The sequence below is a fragment of the Larimichthys crocea genome, chromosome VI (assembly GCF_000972845.2).
Source record: "Larimichthys crocea isolate SSNF chromosome VI, L_crocea_2.0, whole genome shotgun sequence".
NCBI classification, from domain to species: Eukaryota; Metazoa; Chordata; class Actinopteri; family Sciaenidae; genus Larimichthys; species Larimichthys crocea.
The window spans coordinates 18,769,585-18,782,586 of NC_040016.1; the positions used below are offsets into that span (position 1 = coordinate 18,769,585).

At 48.1% G+C, this 13,002-nt stretch overlaps 1 protein-coding gene across 1 annotated transcript; it reads right to left on the bottom strand.

Moving 5' to 3' along the window:
• Positions 1 to 5,147: 5,147 nt before the first annotated feature.
• dyrk3 (dual specificity tyrosine phosphorylation regulated kinase 3) lies at positions 5,148 to 12,894 on the bottom strand. The gene is made up of 6 exons (XM_027279491.1): positions 11,965 to 12,894; positions 10,264 to 10,373; positions 7,151 to 7,356; positions 6,753 to 7,056; positions 6,235 to 6,651; positions 5,148 to 6,139 (listed from the first exon to the last, which is right to left on the bottom strand). The coding sequence occupies exons 1-6, from the start codon at positions 12,005 to 12,007 to the stop codon at positions 5,408 to 5,410; spliced, it is 1,812 nt and encodes a 603-aa protein (XP_027135292.1). The 5' UTR covers positions 12,008 to 12,894; the 3' UTR covers positions 5,148 to 5,407.
• Positions 12,895 to 13,002: the final 108 nt, after the last annotated feature.

Genomic DNA, 13,002 nt, shown 5'->3' on the forward strand with positions numbered 1-13,002 from the left:
TGAAACAACGTAAGTAACAATCATGCATATTTATGTTCTTGAACTGCAGGATTAAAGGAGCTTTTTTTTCTTTGTTTTAGTTCCATCTGTTAGAAAAGAAACTTCTCTTTAAGTGTTACAGGTGCTTTTAGATTCAAAGTTATTCTCCCAATCATATCCAGAATACCAAAACTTACAGCCAGTAGTTTAGGTAAACTAACAGAAACATAAAATTAAAGAGCTGATTCACATAAATTAACGAAAAAATATATATTTTCTCACTTACCTTGTTGGTTTCTAGCCACTTTTTTTATTTGCATGAGTTGTGACACATCAGACATATTCATGCTGTATAAAATACACATTTTCAATAGTTTTCTTTGAGGTGCCATATGTAAGATTGTGGGGAACGGGTAGTAGCGTAACTCAAAAAGCAGCCTGTGGACTGGGATCTATGTAAAAGGAGAAATTTTCCGTATGTACCCCATGTAACGTTTACGCCTTCTCTCTCTACTTCCTCACAGTGTGCAATATAAGTTTAGAAATGGAGTCTGTTAGTGTCAGAATTAAACTTAGCTTACTTACCTGTGGTGGAAAACAACTAAACCAACAACAGAAAAATGAGCAAATGAACAAAGTCTGGCGATGGTTGGCATCTGAAAAGTTCCTGGTTGGCTGGATGAGCTGTGAGTGAATACGTTGATGGCCTGCTAATGTGATCCATGATACTAATTTATCTAACAATCTTTTTTTTTTTAACTTTATTTTTTGGCCTTTATTGATAGTACAGCTGAAGAAAGACTGGAAGCAGAGCGTCCGATGCAGGATTTGAACCGGGGCCAGCTGCAGCGAGGACTACAGCCTCCACACACGGGGCGGCTGCTTAACCCACTACGCTACCGACCGCCCCTTTATCTAACAATCTTGATTTTAACCTACAATAAATGATGCGATGTTACAAAGCAAAGGTGTGCGACGAGTTGTTTTCTACAAGCGATGCGAGGCAATGGCATCTCGCTGTAAGTGAAACTAAGCGGAGGCTTGGCAGCGCGGGTCGCTTCGCGGTGTTGGCTGTTTAGTATCGTGGAGCTGGTGGTCCAAATAAAATCTTGACTTAAAGTCACTTTTGGCCAATGCCCAGGATGCTGACTGCACAAAGGTGTCATCATTAAGAAGGGTTTACTGAATGTTACACGGAGAACCTTTAAGCAGCTCACGTCGGCCCTGTTCCAAGCGTGTTTGTGCTATCCATTCATTAAAAAAACGATCTTTTGTTGTTCATTCGGACTCGATTCATCTCAAGCAAAGCGTCTTGACAGCAGGAACAGCATATGACCGATCACACCGGTTCACGTGACGGCTACATCAACAACAACATGAAGGGGATAGAGAGATAGTTTACGCTCAGAGCCAAACATGGAGCAACAAGAAGGTCAAGATCTCTTAACCTGCTCGGTAATCGGAGAGCTGTCAGCACTCTGCTCCTCTTCATCCTCGCTCACCACTCGGGCTCCATATGGTCTGAAAGGCTTAGACTCATTCTTATATAAAGGAGAGGAGAGGAAGAAGGGAAACACCATCATACGTGTGTGTGGATCAGAGTCAGTGTGCCAGAGGGGATGTAGGGACGTATGAGCTTTTGGACCATATGGTCAGAAGGTAACTGGATTGGCGTCTAATGGGATTGATCTAATCTGCTTTCACGTTAATAGAAGAGAGAAGACACACAGCATCATTGAGATTTAAAAAAAACAACTCACTGTGGTGTTGTTGCACAGTCTTCATGAATATATATTTGAAAAGGAAACCCTGACTGATATAAAGACAAAGCACTGAAGGAAATAAACTCAGGTGCCCTTGACCTCACCAAACAGGATCATCTCTGTGGTCTAGCCAGTTGTTTTTGTTCAACCTGATAGTAATTTGAATAGACACGCCCCGGCCGATTAGAGACGACAACAACCGCCAAACGGCCTCCATTCCTTTCAGATCAGCTGGCGTTAAAACACCTGGTTCAGAAACCCAAACCGCCCACTCATCAAACACCTCTCTCTCTCTCTCATCATCTTCAGCAGGTGATGTTGCTCAACCGGTTCCTCCTCCTCCTTCTACTGTTGCGTGTATACCTGACTTTTTCTTCCCTCGGGGCACCAGTGTGCGAGTGTAAACATCCATGAGTCATCAGCGTCACCGGAGATGATCAGTCTTCTGAGAGTCACCCTCTGCCTTTTCACGCTCTTCTTTCTGGGAGTATTTTTTATAGATGATAGCTATGAAGAGGTAAACATGGTTAGTGGAGGGGCAGGACATGAGATGGATATGAGTATGATAACATGGAGACATTGATTTTGAAACAGTAGTCCTGGGCTCTGCTCAGTGTAAGTCTCTTGGTGAACTATACGGCGAGTCAACAAGTGCCAGGACTGTCACAATAGACGTTGAGCTCTCACGAAACTTTCCTACGATGACAATACCGAGCACCTGAGCTCACTTACTCACTGGAAGTACACACCCATTTGCAGGGTAGACACAGCTGCAGCTATAAATGAACAATAAAAAAACAAAGTATTGTCATCGCTCGCTCATTAGCTGACTGGAAGCGCAAACCATCATTAATTCTTCAGCTGCAGCTGCCGTGACAAAGAAAATCCCCTCAGAAGCAAATTGGACGTTTATTTCTTATGTCACTAAAAAAGGCAACTGTGGCCCTTTGACTGAGCGCTTCTAGATATACTTTATCACAGACGTCTGAGAGTCTTCACACGCATGTCACACGCGTCGATCAGTCCATTCTCTTGCCTTCGTGGAAGTGCATAATGACAAGGCAGTGTCAGTATCACACGCTGCCTTGAAGTCACAGGCCACTGACTCATCGGCAGCCTGGCGTTCGTTGAAACTGTAACCTTATCGCGGAGTGAAATCCAATTCACTTTGTACTGATCCACTAACTGAACCAGGGGCCCGTCTGGAGACGTGCATTTAAGTTCACAACGCAGGGCCCCGGCGGTGTCAAATGGCACCAAAAAAAAAACGTTGGTTACAGGCGACAAATGAGGAACAATCGCCTGAATCGAACTCTTCCAGCTATTATCCCACCATCTCTGCAGATCTCGACCGGTAAACGGAGCTTGTGGGAATCATAAAATCTTTGTCGGGTTTAAATCTTATCCGGCTCTCGTTGGTATTTGGCAGATCTTGAAAGACTTGCTTCAATGGATGAAACTCTTACTCTTTATGATGTATGTGTGTATCGAAGCACAAATCATCCCAGCACACTTCAGTTAATAATCATTTTTATTTTCTTTAGAAAAAAGAAACTATCACAACTTCATTTTGGTTACTGTACAGTTTCTCTTCTCGTAGTCACTCAGTCTGATAACAGGTTTGTGATTTCATGCTGGAACACCAAACACCCTCCTACTAACGCACACCACTAGTACAACATGACAGTATACAAACTTTCTCTTTTCCCCCCCCAACTTTTGCATTTTTTTTTTTTTTTTTGGATATTCTGGACTGAATCGCAATAGAAACCACTTCTATAAAAAAAAAAAAAAAAAAAATTGGAGACAGAGTAGAAATCCCTGACATTTTCACGAGGGACGAGAGAAAGAACTCTTTGAGCGGTGTGGTCCATACAACATGCACCTGACGTGTCTCCTGTGTGTGTGTTTGTGTGTGTGTGCGCGTCGGACAGCACCATAATTCAGTATTCAGTATTCAATATGTGTGCGGGTTTAAGAGGTTCCCTGCCCTACATGGGACAGAGTGGGAGAGACAGTGATGGGGGGGAGGAGGAGACAGAATCTAGGTCAGATCGTGGAGCATGCAGACCCCCCTTCGTATACGTATTCTCTCGCTCTCGGTGGACAGAACTACATGCATGTTCATCCGTGCTCGGGACAGAGGACCGTGAAGTGGAACATAGTTTATATAAAGATTAAGGGATGTATCAAGTATGTCTCCCTGAGAAACGCTTCTTTCTTCAGTACCATGAAAAACCTCCTTTGTCGCTGGCCTGTCCTGTCAACTCTTCAACACCTCCCCCTGAATAATAATAATAATAAAAAAAGAGAACTTGGCTCATATTAAAAACATACCGCCCTTCGCTCAATCCCATGATCTTTCTCAGGGGGCACGGGCAGGTGACATTCATACAAACTTTTACCTTCCAAAGCCAACTTTCCACCCCACAGGTGTGTATGTGCAATGACTTGCCTCTCTCTCCCTCTCTCTCTCTCTCTCTCTATACATACATACATAAATATATGAGAGTTTGTGAGCCAGCTTCACACGGCAGCCTCATGCAAACCAGCCTGTGAAGCACCGGGTGTGAGAGTGACACCTCAGTGACAGTTTGTGGAGCTACCGTCCTCCTCGGCGCCCCCCCCCTCTCCACTCTTTCAGGAGAAGAAGAAGAAGGAGGAGGAGGAGGAGGAGGAGGGGGAGCTGTAAATAGGTTGTCCTACACCCTCTTAATGTCTCCCACAGTAGCACCACGAAGCTAGAGCGCACACACACATACTAACGTCACATATTGAGCTGACATGCGAGCACCAGGAGATCAGGAAAGGTAGAAAAAAAAAGACAAAGTGAAGACTTATTGCCACGGAAAAAATCCTAATTAGTCGTTACGTAATGCCGATCCCTCGATACCTGCGTGAAGGGTTAACCGCGTCAGTGTGTGTCGAGCATGATTCGTTGTTTTTTTCCTATTAAATTACGTCAGCTGAACAAATATTGGTTTGCTAAACTCTAGCCTGATAAGAGTGATCTCTGTTAGCCCTTTTCAAGTTTCACTCGTATATTAAAAAAAAAAAAAAAACACCTCCCAGAGGGAGGGCGGCGGCGGCGGCGGCGAACGTTTAAGAGTGTGAAGTGAGGCGAGTGACAGTGCAGGTGTGCTTCAGTGTGTTTTGCTTTAAAAAAAAACAAAAAAAAAACAACACTTGCGTGAGAGAACACACACACACACGCGCACACACACGCGCGCACACACACACACACACACAGGTTAAAAACCATTTGCTCATTTAACGAAGCCGTCCACTCACACGAGGTTTTTTTTTTTTTTTTAATTTTTAAAAAGCGGTATCTAAAATCAAACCATATCCGTGGCTGTGTGTAGAAATTCCACAGCCGCTCAAGGAAATCCTCGGTATAAAAACTTTTTTTTTAAGAGAGTTTCTTTTATTGTCTCTCTCTCTCTTTGTCTCTCTCGCCGTTCAGCTAATATTAAAAACCAGGAACTGGGGGGTGTCGACACCTCTCAGTAGAAAACAAATAAAAGAACAACCAAACAAGTTTTAAAACCTAGGCTCCGCTTTCTCCTGTGCTCTGACTCCTCCTGAGGAGTTCAGAGGAGGAAGGAAGGAAGGAGAGAGGAGATTATAGGACTCTCTCTCTCTCTCTCCATCTCTGTCTCTCTCTAAGAGACGAGTTTAGGTAGGACCGTGCGAAGAGGTATGGCCTCCCCAGAATCTCCCATCATGTTGCTCCTCAGTTTGTTGTTGGCAGCTGTGGTGCCTAAGCCAGGTCCCCCTTTGGCCAGGATAGATGGGAAGGAGGTGCTGTGGTGCTCGGGGAGTCGTTTCACCGTGGCCCCTTGGCTCTTATCGGTCCCAGGTAGGGGTTTGGGTAGGCGGCGATATAGCCATGGGTGTCTGAGGGCCTGGCTAGGGGTGAGACGGGATGAGGGGTCCCAGTCCAAACACTTCTTTATGAAGTCAGTAAAGGTGGGGTCCTCGCAGCCCTTGAGCACAGCGCTCCACTCCTTGCTACCTGGGGGGCCTCTCATCTTGCCGCGGCGTGAGCGAGACCCCGTCAGCACGGTGGCCCCCGTGGGCAGGGTGTTGGCTCCGCAGTAGCGAGGGTGGCCCTTGGAGTTGATGAAGTTCTTTGCCCTTTTGGCCTGCTCGAGGACCTTCTGCGGAGGCATGCCCAGCAGCTCCATGACACAGGCCAGCTGGTCGCCCTCGTCCTCGCCGGGGAACAGCGGGTAACCAGTCAGCAGCTCAGCCAGGATGCAGCCGAAGCTCCACATATCGATAGGAAGGCCGTAACGTGAACCGAGGATCACCTCTGGGGCGCGGTAGAAACGGGATTGGATGTAGGTGTACACCCGCTGGTGTTCGAAACAGCTGGAGCCAAAGTCAATCACCTGGTAGAGAAGGCAAACGAAAGAAGCGTATGAGCAAACTTCATGTACAAAACATGACACGGGTTGAAGCCCACGAACGTGCCCGGTCGTCCTACCTTGATGCCGCTGCGTCCCTGCTGTTTGAGCAGGATGTTCTCTGGCTTGAGATCACAGTGGATGATCCGGTGCCGGCTCAGGGCCTCCAGGCACTGCAGGATGGAGTGTGCAAACTTTCGGACCAGCGGCAGGCTGAAACCCTGGAACTTGTTGCGCTTGATGAGCTCGTACAAGTTCATGCTCAGCAGCTCAAAGGTCATGCAGATGTGGTTGCGGAAGGTGAAGTTCTCGAGCATGTGCACGACGTTCATGGTGCCGTTGCGGTCCTGCTTGCGCAGGTGCTCCAGGATGCGGATCTCCTCCTGCGCCTGCCGGTGGAAGCGCTTCTCGTTGCGCACCATTTTCAGAGCCAGGTGCTGCTGCAGTTTGTGGTCGTACACCTTAGCCACCTGGCCGAAGCTACCTTTACCGATAATCTGCAGATGGGGGAAACGAGAGGGAGAGAGCGATAAGTTTCACAGACACTCAAACTGTGATCGCCTACAGAAACCTAACAACATGACAACGTGCGCCTGACCTTGAGGAACTCGTAGCGGTAAGCCAAGTGATCGTGAGGGACGTGAATGTATCCGCCCTGCTCGTCGTCGTAGCCACAGTTGTTGTTGCCTCCGGCGACGGCAGGCCTTTTCTTGGCATTGGGTCCCACGAAGTAGATATCTGGGTAGGAGTGGATCTCCGTCTGCTCCAGCGTGGTCAGCTGAGATCGGTACAGTCTCAGAGCCTGGTCGGGAGTGAGAGGGCCGCACAGCTTCCCGCTGTTCCCTCCGTTTCCAGCTCCGTGTTGGCCGGAGGATTCACTGGAGCCCTTGCTGGATTCAGTACTGTGGCAAACAAGCAATGACGGGAAAATGGTGATGAACAATTGAACAACGGACATTTTTTTGCTCTGAGAGATGTTTGCGGTGTCTTTCTCACCTGTCTACACTGCGCTCCTTGGACAGGCCGGAGACCGGGGCGGGTTTGATGGGCGTCTGACCAGTGGTCCCACCGTTCTGAGTGCTCGCCGTGGTTATGGCGTTGATCTTTCGGTTGTTGGTGGAGTCCTCGTACATGTACTTGACCTTCAACTGGCCACCTCGCACAGTCACCTGATCCCTCATTACGGTCTTGTTACTGACAACCTATTTGAAGAGGGAGAGAGACAAACAGACAGACAATGGACAAAAAGAAAGCCATTAGATCCTTTGGGTAAACATTTCACTGGAGCTTATTCGGTGATGAGCAGGGCGTACACACTCCTTCAGTCTACAGACTAGTTCATATTCCTTTACTGGCCTCGATATATCAGATATATTAACAGTGTTAATGAGTCTCTCGAGCTCGTTTTGGAGGAAGCATCTGGATATATCTATTTACACATCACAGCTACACACCGACATTCCCGAGATTCCCAATAAAAACAAAACGTAGACCTAGTCGGCAGATGTAGCTCTAGGTTTTGTTTGATACACTCCAGTTTCACAGGGAACCAGAGGATGCAGCAAGCAGCGGGTGAACCAGCTCGACCGGATCTAACTAACAGGCCCACCCGCAACCGTAACTGACCCACATCCCCGCCCACTCGCTTGCTTCCTAGCTGTTAGTAATTAGGTTAAAAAAAAAGAAAAAGGTATGAGCAATCTTTGACTCAGCATCTTTAATATGCAATTAAGTTCAGCAATTAACGTCTTGAAAAGGACTCAAATGTTCCAGATCCAGAGCTGCTCCTGACTGTGCGCTGAAACCTGCGACGCAGCTGTTGTAGATTAGCACAAATGACTTTTGACTGACCTGTTTGCCCGCAGCGTTTAAAAAAAAAAAAAAAAGGGACAGATTCGTCCTCGCTCGGGACGACCTGAGAGGTTAGGAGGGTCTCGGGAAAGCTCTGGAGCATTCGCTATCCGCTTGCCAGTAAACAGCTTCGTTTTCAGCAACCCCAGGAATTCATTCCTCCTCGCTTGCTCGTCTCTCCCTCTCCTCTCTCTCCTCCCTTACCAGCGGAAAGAACCCTCCGCAAGATTATGGAGCACGAGGGAAATGACAGTCATTAAAGTTAGATTATACTCTTAAAACTGCAGAAGCAGTGCGGCTGTTAATAAGGCACGCCGACATAAACTCAGCGTGGCCTTCCTATATACAGACACGCCGGAGAGGCGTATTTACTCTGTCTGTCTGGCTGTCTCTCTTTCACGTCTTATTTTAATGGCAGTGTGGTTTCGCCCATCGCAGCGAGGGGAAACTTTGGACCCAGTGTTCTTTTGTCTTCCCGTTAAAATCGCTGACGAGCTTCGGTTTGTACACGCGCAAACACAAGCCGAGCGGGTCAGCTGATAAAGACAACACGACGAGGAAATGTACGTTTAAGGAGGAGGTGTTGACGCGCCCGGCTGAAAGAGGACTCAGCTCGGAGTGTGTTTGTGTTGTAGGTTTGAGTTCTAAAATAAGAGCTGGAATGCAGGACGGGCTTCCATACATGTAACCATATAGTCTTAACTGATTACAACAGCCCTACCGCTGACCCGCGGTCTCATGCAGCTGTCGCGCCCCCAAAGTGTACCACAAACACAGTGAATGTCATCGATCGAGCCCTTTCACCCGCACACACACACACACAAATCAAAGTGTGGAAGACCGACTGTGATGGATTGCTGATTGACTGAGCAGAAAGGGAGGGGGGGCAGTCATTAAAGTGACCTATGATGGAAAACTAGAGAGTGCGAATCTTCTTAACCGCCAGGTAATACTGAGGGTGGAGAGTCCTCCGTGTGCAAATCTGCATGGTGCAACAGATGGAGAAGAGCTAATCTCTTTGCTGTGAGAGAAACGCCCAAGTACACGTAGACCTTTGTTACACGTAGACCTTTGTTACACGTCTACGTTGGCGAATCATGCGGAGATATAAGTCGCTAAAATCGATGTTTGTGATCTCTCACCATCCATGCATGCTACCTATAATTGACCTGATTAGTTTGCCCTTTCCCGTAATGAAGGATGACATCAGTTTATTACTGTAATTTAGGGCACGAGGCAAGCGGTCGGACGAGTCGAACCGGGGCGTCAGTCACGTTCAAAAGGAGGATGTTACCTCCGCGAGCGTGATGGAAAATACTGAAAAGGAAAAAGGGGGCAGGACTAGAAAAGAGAACTGGGCCTAACTTCTGTGCAAGCTCATTGACCGAGGATTACACGAGACAGAAGGACGAGGAGGACGAGGAGGAGGAGGGGGAGAATGCTGATTGGTGATTTTGTTTGTGGGTCACATTTTCAAGCCCAATAAATCTTTACAATATATCAAACCGACCCCTTTTTTTCTCCTGTGGTGGTGGGTGGCAGTGTCATTGTCTGTGCACGTGCATTTTCTGCCAAAGGGGCTTTGCAGGGAGGGAAATGTAGTGGAAAGGTTCTCACTGGGGGTTGCAGCTGACGTTGACGCGTTTATTTATGATTTTAAAAACGGACAAACGTGCATCGTCGGTTCGTTGCCAGCTCTCAAAGTGATGAAGATGGCGTTCAAGCGACGTGAAACTACGCTTACTGGTCAGTGGGTCAGTTTACTAAGGCAGCTACGCCTCTGAGAGTCGATATATTGTTCAATAAGCGTCCTGTGAACTGTAAGCTATATGTGAATATGTCTTCACCACCCGGCTGACAATCGCTGCTGGATCTCTGTTTACTTTGGTGACAGACACAAAATGGCCACTTCACTTCAGTTATTCTAACGCAGTCATGAGAGCTGACCGCTGCGACACACACACTGTCGTATCCCCCTCAGGCGGTTAATCAATACTACTCACGTGATCAGATGTTGTTCTCATTTAAGGCTATAAAACTTTAACCGAATTACAAAAGACTGGAGATAAAACAGATAAGCTACTCGCCCGGCCAAACAAGTCTGAGGGGAGAGAGGGAGGGAGGGGTTGTCGAATGGGGAACGGAGCTGCGTGAGGAATATCTCTCTGAGGAACAGGATGTCTGGAGACAGAGCATGCTCCAGCACAGGAAATACGGCTTTACTGCCTTTGTGTGTGTGTGTTTGTGTGCATACTTACTGTGTGTTTAGGCATGGGGGGCAGCCCAGACGGACTGTTTGTTTCCGCTTCATCTTTAAGGATGTGGTCTGTCCTCATGTACGAGTCGTACAGGCCGTCGCCGTGCCGTGCTGGAAGAGACAAAGATGGACAAAATGAATCGGCGTGACGAGGCGGGATGGTCAAATCTGCGGACGTGGACGCACTCTGAGATAAAGGCCAGAGGAAGACGCCCGCGGAGCCCAATCTAATCTCCATAGGAGGCACACGGGCCTCTGTTTGTTTAAACTAGGCAGAGTCCAATTGATTATTTCATCAATCAACCTCCCGGGTCCGCCGGCTAACTTGAGACTAAAACAAATTGTTTGGTAAATCCCCAGAGCTCGCCCCCGGCAGCAGGACCGCCCCACAGCACCGCTTTCTGCAGACCGGTGGGGACGCACATTGTCCGCCGCAACATCCTAACCCACATTTACTGCGAACGGGCCATTATTAGCAGATACATCCTTTGTATCTATTGTGTCCAATACATTGTATCCAAGGCCCGAGCTCCCAACCTGACCAGCTTAGATACAGCTTATGCTCCCAGATCGCTAGCGCTGCAAGTGGTATTATTGGCCTAATAGGGGCAACAGATGCCTGCGTGTGACGACAGCATCTTTCCGTCCGTCTGTCCCCATCTGTCCATTCAGGCCCGAGTCATGTAGTGCACGCACACCAGGTGTGCTCAGAAATAGAGCTCATGTGGAAGGATGTGCGGGTGCGTGTCATCCAATAGTGCCGGCGTGTTGGAGGGGGGGGCGCTCACCTCTGTGGCGTCGAGCCAAACATTGAATGTGAGATGATGCGGACAGAGTAGATGGATGAGGGGGGAGCGAGGAGGAAGCCAGTTACTCAAATGACAGCCTCCATCGGGCGGCTGTTCATCTCAACAACAACTTGCTACCCTGCCACTAATCTTCCCGGGTCCGAGCAGCAATTTAAGGAGCTATTGTGTCGGGTTAGCTCATTAGGAAAAGCCCAAAACAATAAAAGTTTGGCGTTCCCTTTCCGATTAGCCCTTGAGAGGGTTGTAACCATGTACAGGTGCGTCAGAGCCGATGTCCCTAACCTCGTCAGCTCCGGGACAGATTAGACCTGCTGCTTGGATACAGATGCATTAGACCTTCACAGCACAGCAAACAGAGGCATTAGAGCCCCACACACACACACACATATATAATATCAGCAAGCACAGCCTCCCATTAGCCCTTTTGCAAACTCCTAATCACTCGCTTGGGGGTGGTGGGGGGAGACTCTGCACTTTCTGTACTTTGTGTTTGTCCAAGTGGACTCTCCCTGCCTGCTGCTGCTGCTGCTATGTCCAGCTGGCGTCCAAACTCTCTACAGCAAAAAAAAGGGTAGAGAACAAGGTTCAAGCAAACACACAGAGCAGATCATGTGTCAGGAAACGTGTGACAAAAGGGGGTTTCAAAGTCACAGCTTTCTTCTCCCTGGTAATCAAAGACAATCAATGCAAGTAATCGATTACAAATGTTTGTTAAAGTTAAAAAAGTTAAAGCTTTCCACATCAGATCAAGTCCCATGACCTGATGTGGAGACAACAAAAACATGTTTACATGAGAAGTGTCCACAGTGTGTCTCTGTCTCTGTGAGACATTACACGTGTCCCCCTCTGCAGATGGAGACAAAACAATTCAAACAACATCATGTTGTGGTTACCTGTTGCTATTGGGCCCTCTGGTTTTCTGCTTATTATCATCATGGTTCAGATTCAAATGTGATGCCAGCATCCGAAGTGACAACAAAATGCAAAAATAATAAAAATAAAAAAGAAATCCTCGAGGGTGGAGAACAAAGATTCAAAACTAGAGTCACGTTGCAAAACCTCAAAAGTCCATGAAACTCCTGTCTGCTGCTTTCACTGTGATTTATCCTTGTTTTTATATTGATATATAAAAATAAAAAGGTGTTTTAGCCCTTGGCTGCAGCTGTGGTAGGTGGTGTAGGTGGTGTTTTTGTTGGGCTGGTTGGTTGGTTGGTTGGGGGTCGTTAGTTAGCCCAGCCAGCTAGCTCCAACAGCGGCGACCACAAAAACACTCGTCCGCCCCGGAGAGCCGCTCCCTCGGTTAAAAATAGTCTGAGGTGGTCTGACCCGTGTGCCCCTCGCCTTGCTCTCTCTCTGTCGGTTCAGGGAGTCGATCCAGAGCCGCATTCCCGTGCTTTATTCCCGGTGATAGCTGCGAGCAAACGGCGATGCTAGCACTCGTTGAACCTCCACCAGCACCAACCCCCCTCCTCCTCTCTCTCTCTCCCGGGGTTGTGTGTCCTCCTTCGGGGCAGCGTTGAGGGGCTGTAGCCCAAACAGGCTGGAAGCTCGCTAGCTGTACTCAAGCCCCATGTTTGTTTGTTTTTTTTAAAAAGTGCAGATACAGCCCGTCTTCGGGTGTTTAATCCGTCTTCTCCGCGCTGGTTGGAGTATCTTCTTCGACGCAGCTGTGTGTGAGTCTGTGTGTTGTTGCTAAGGGCGTCTTCGCCGAGCCTGGAGTCAGCAGCAGGCGGACCGGAGGGAGGGCGGCGCTTAGAGAGGGAGCGTCCAGACAACAGGCAGCGGGCGGCGGGCAGCAGGCAGCAGGGCGCCCCGCAGCGTCCAACTGGAGCTCTGCATGGAGAGAGGCCACATACTGCACACATGTGCTTTAAAACAACTGCCAATGTCAATATTTCATCTTCACCCCCCTTCTGTAATCTGACACTAAT

Coding starts and splice junctions, on each gene's coding strand:
- dyrk3 (XM_027279491.1), bottom strand. CDS start 12,007: ATGATGATAATAAGCAGAAAACCAGAGGGCCCAATAGCAACAG. Junction 7,357..10,263: donor CCCCCATGCCTAAACACACA/GTAAGTATGCAC, acceptor CTCTTCAAATAG/GTTGTCAGTAACAAGACCGT. Junction 7,057..7,150: donor AAGGAGCGCAGTGTAGACAG/GTGAGAAAGACA, acceptor TGTTTGCCACAG/TACTGAATCCAGCAAGGGCT.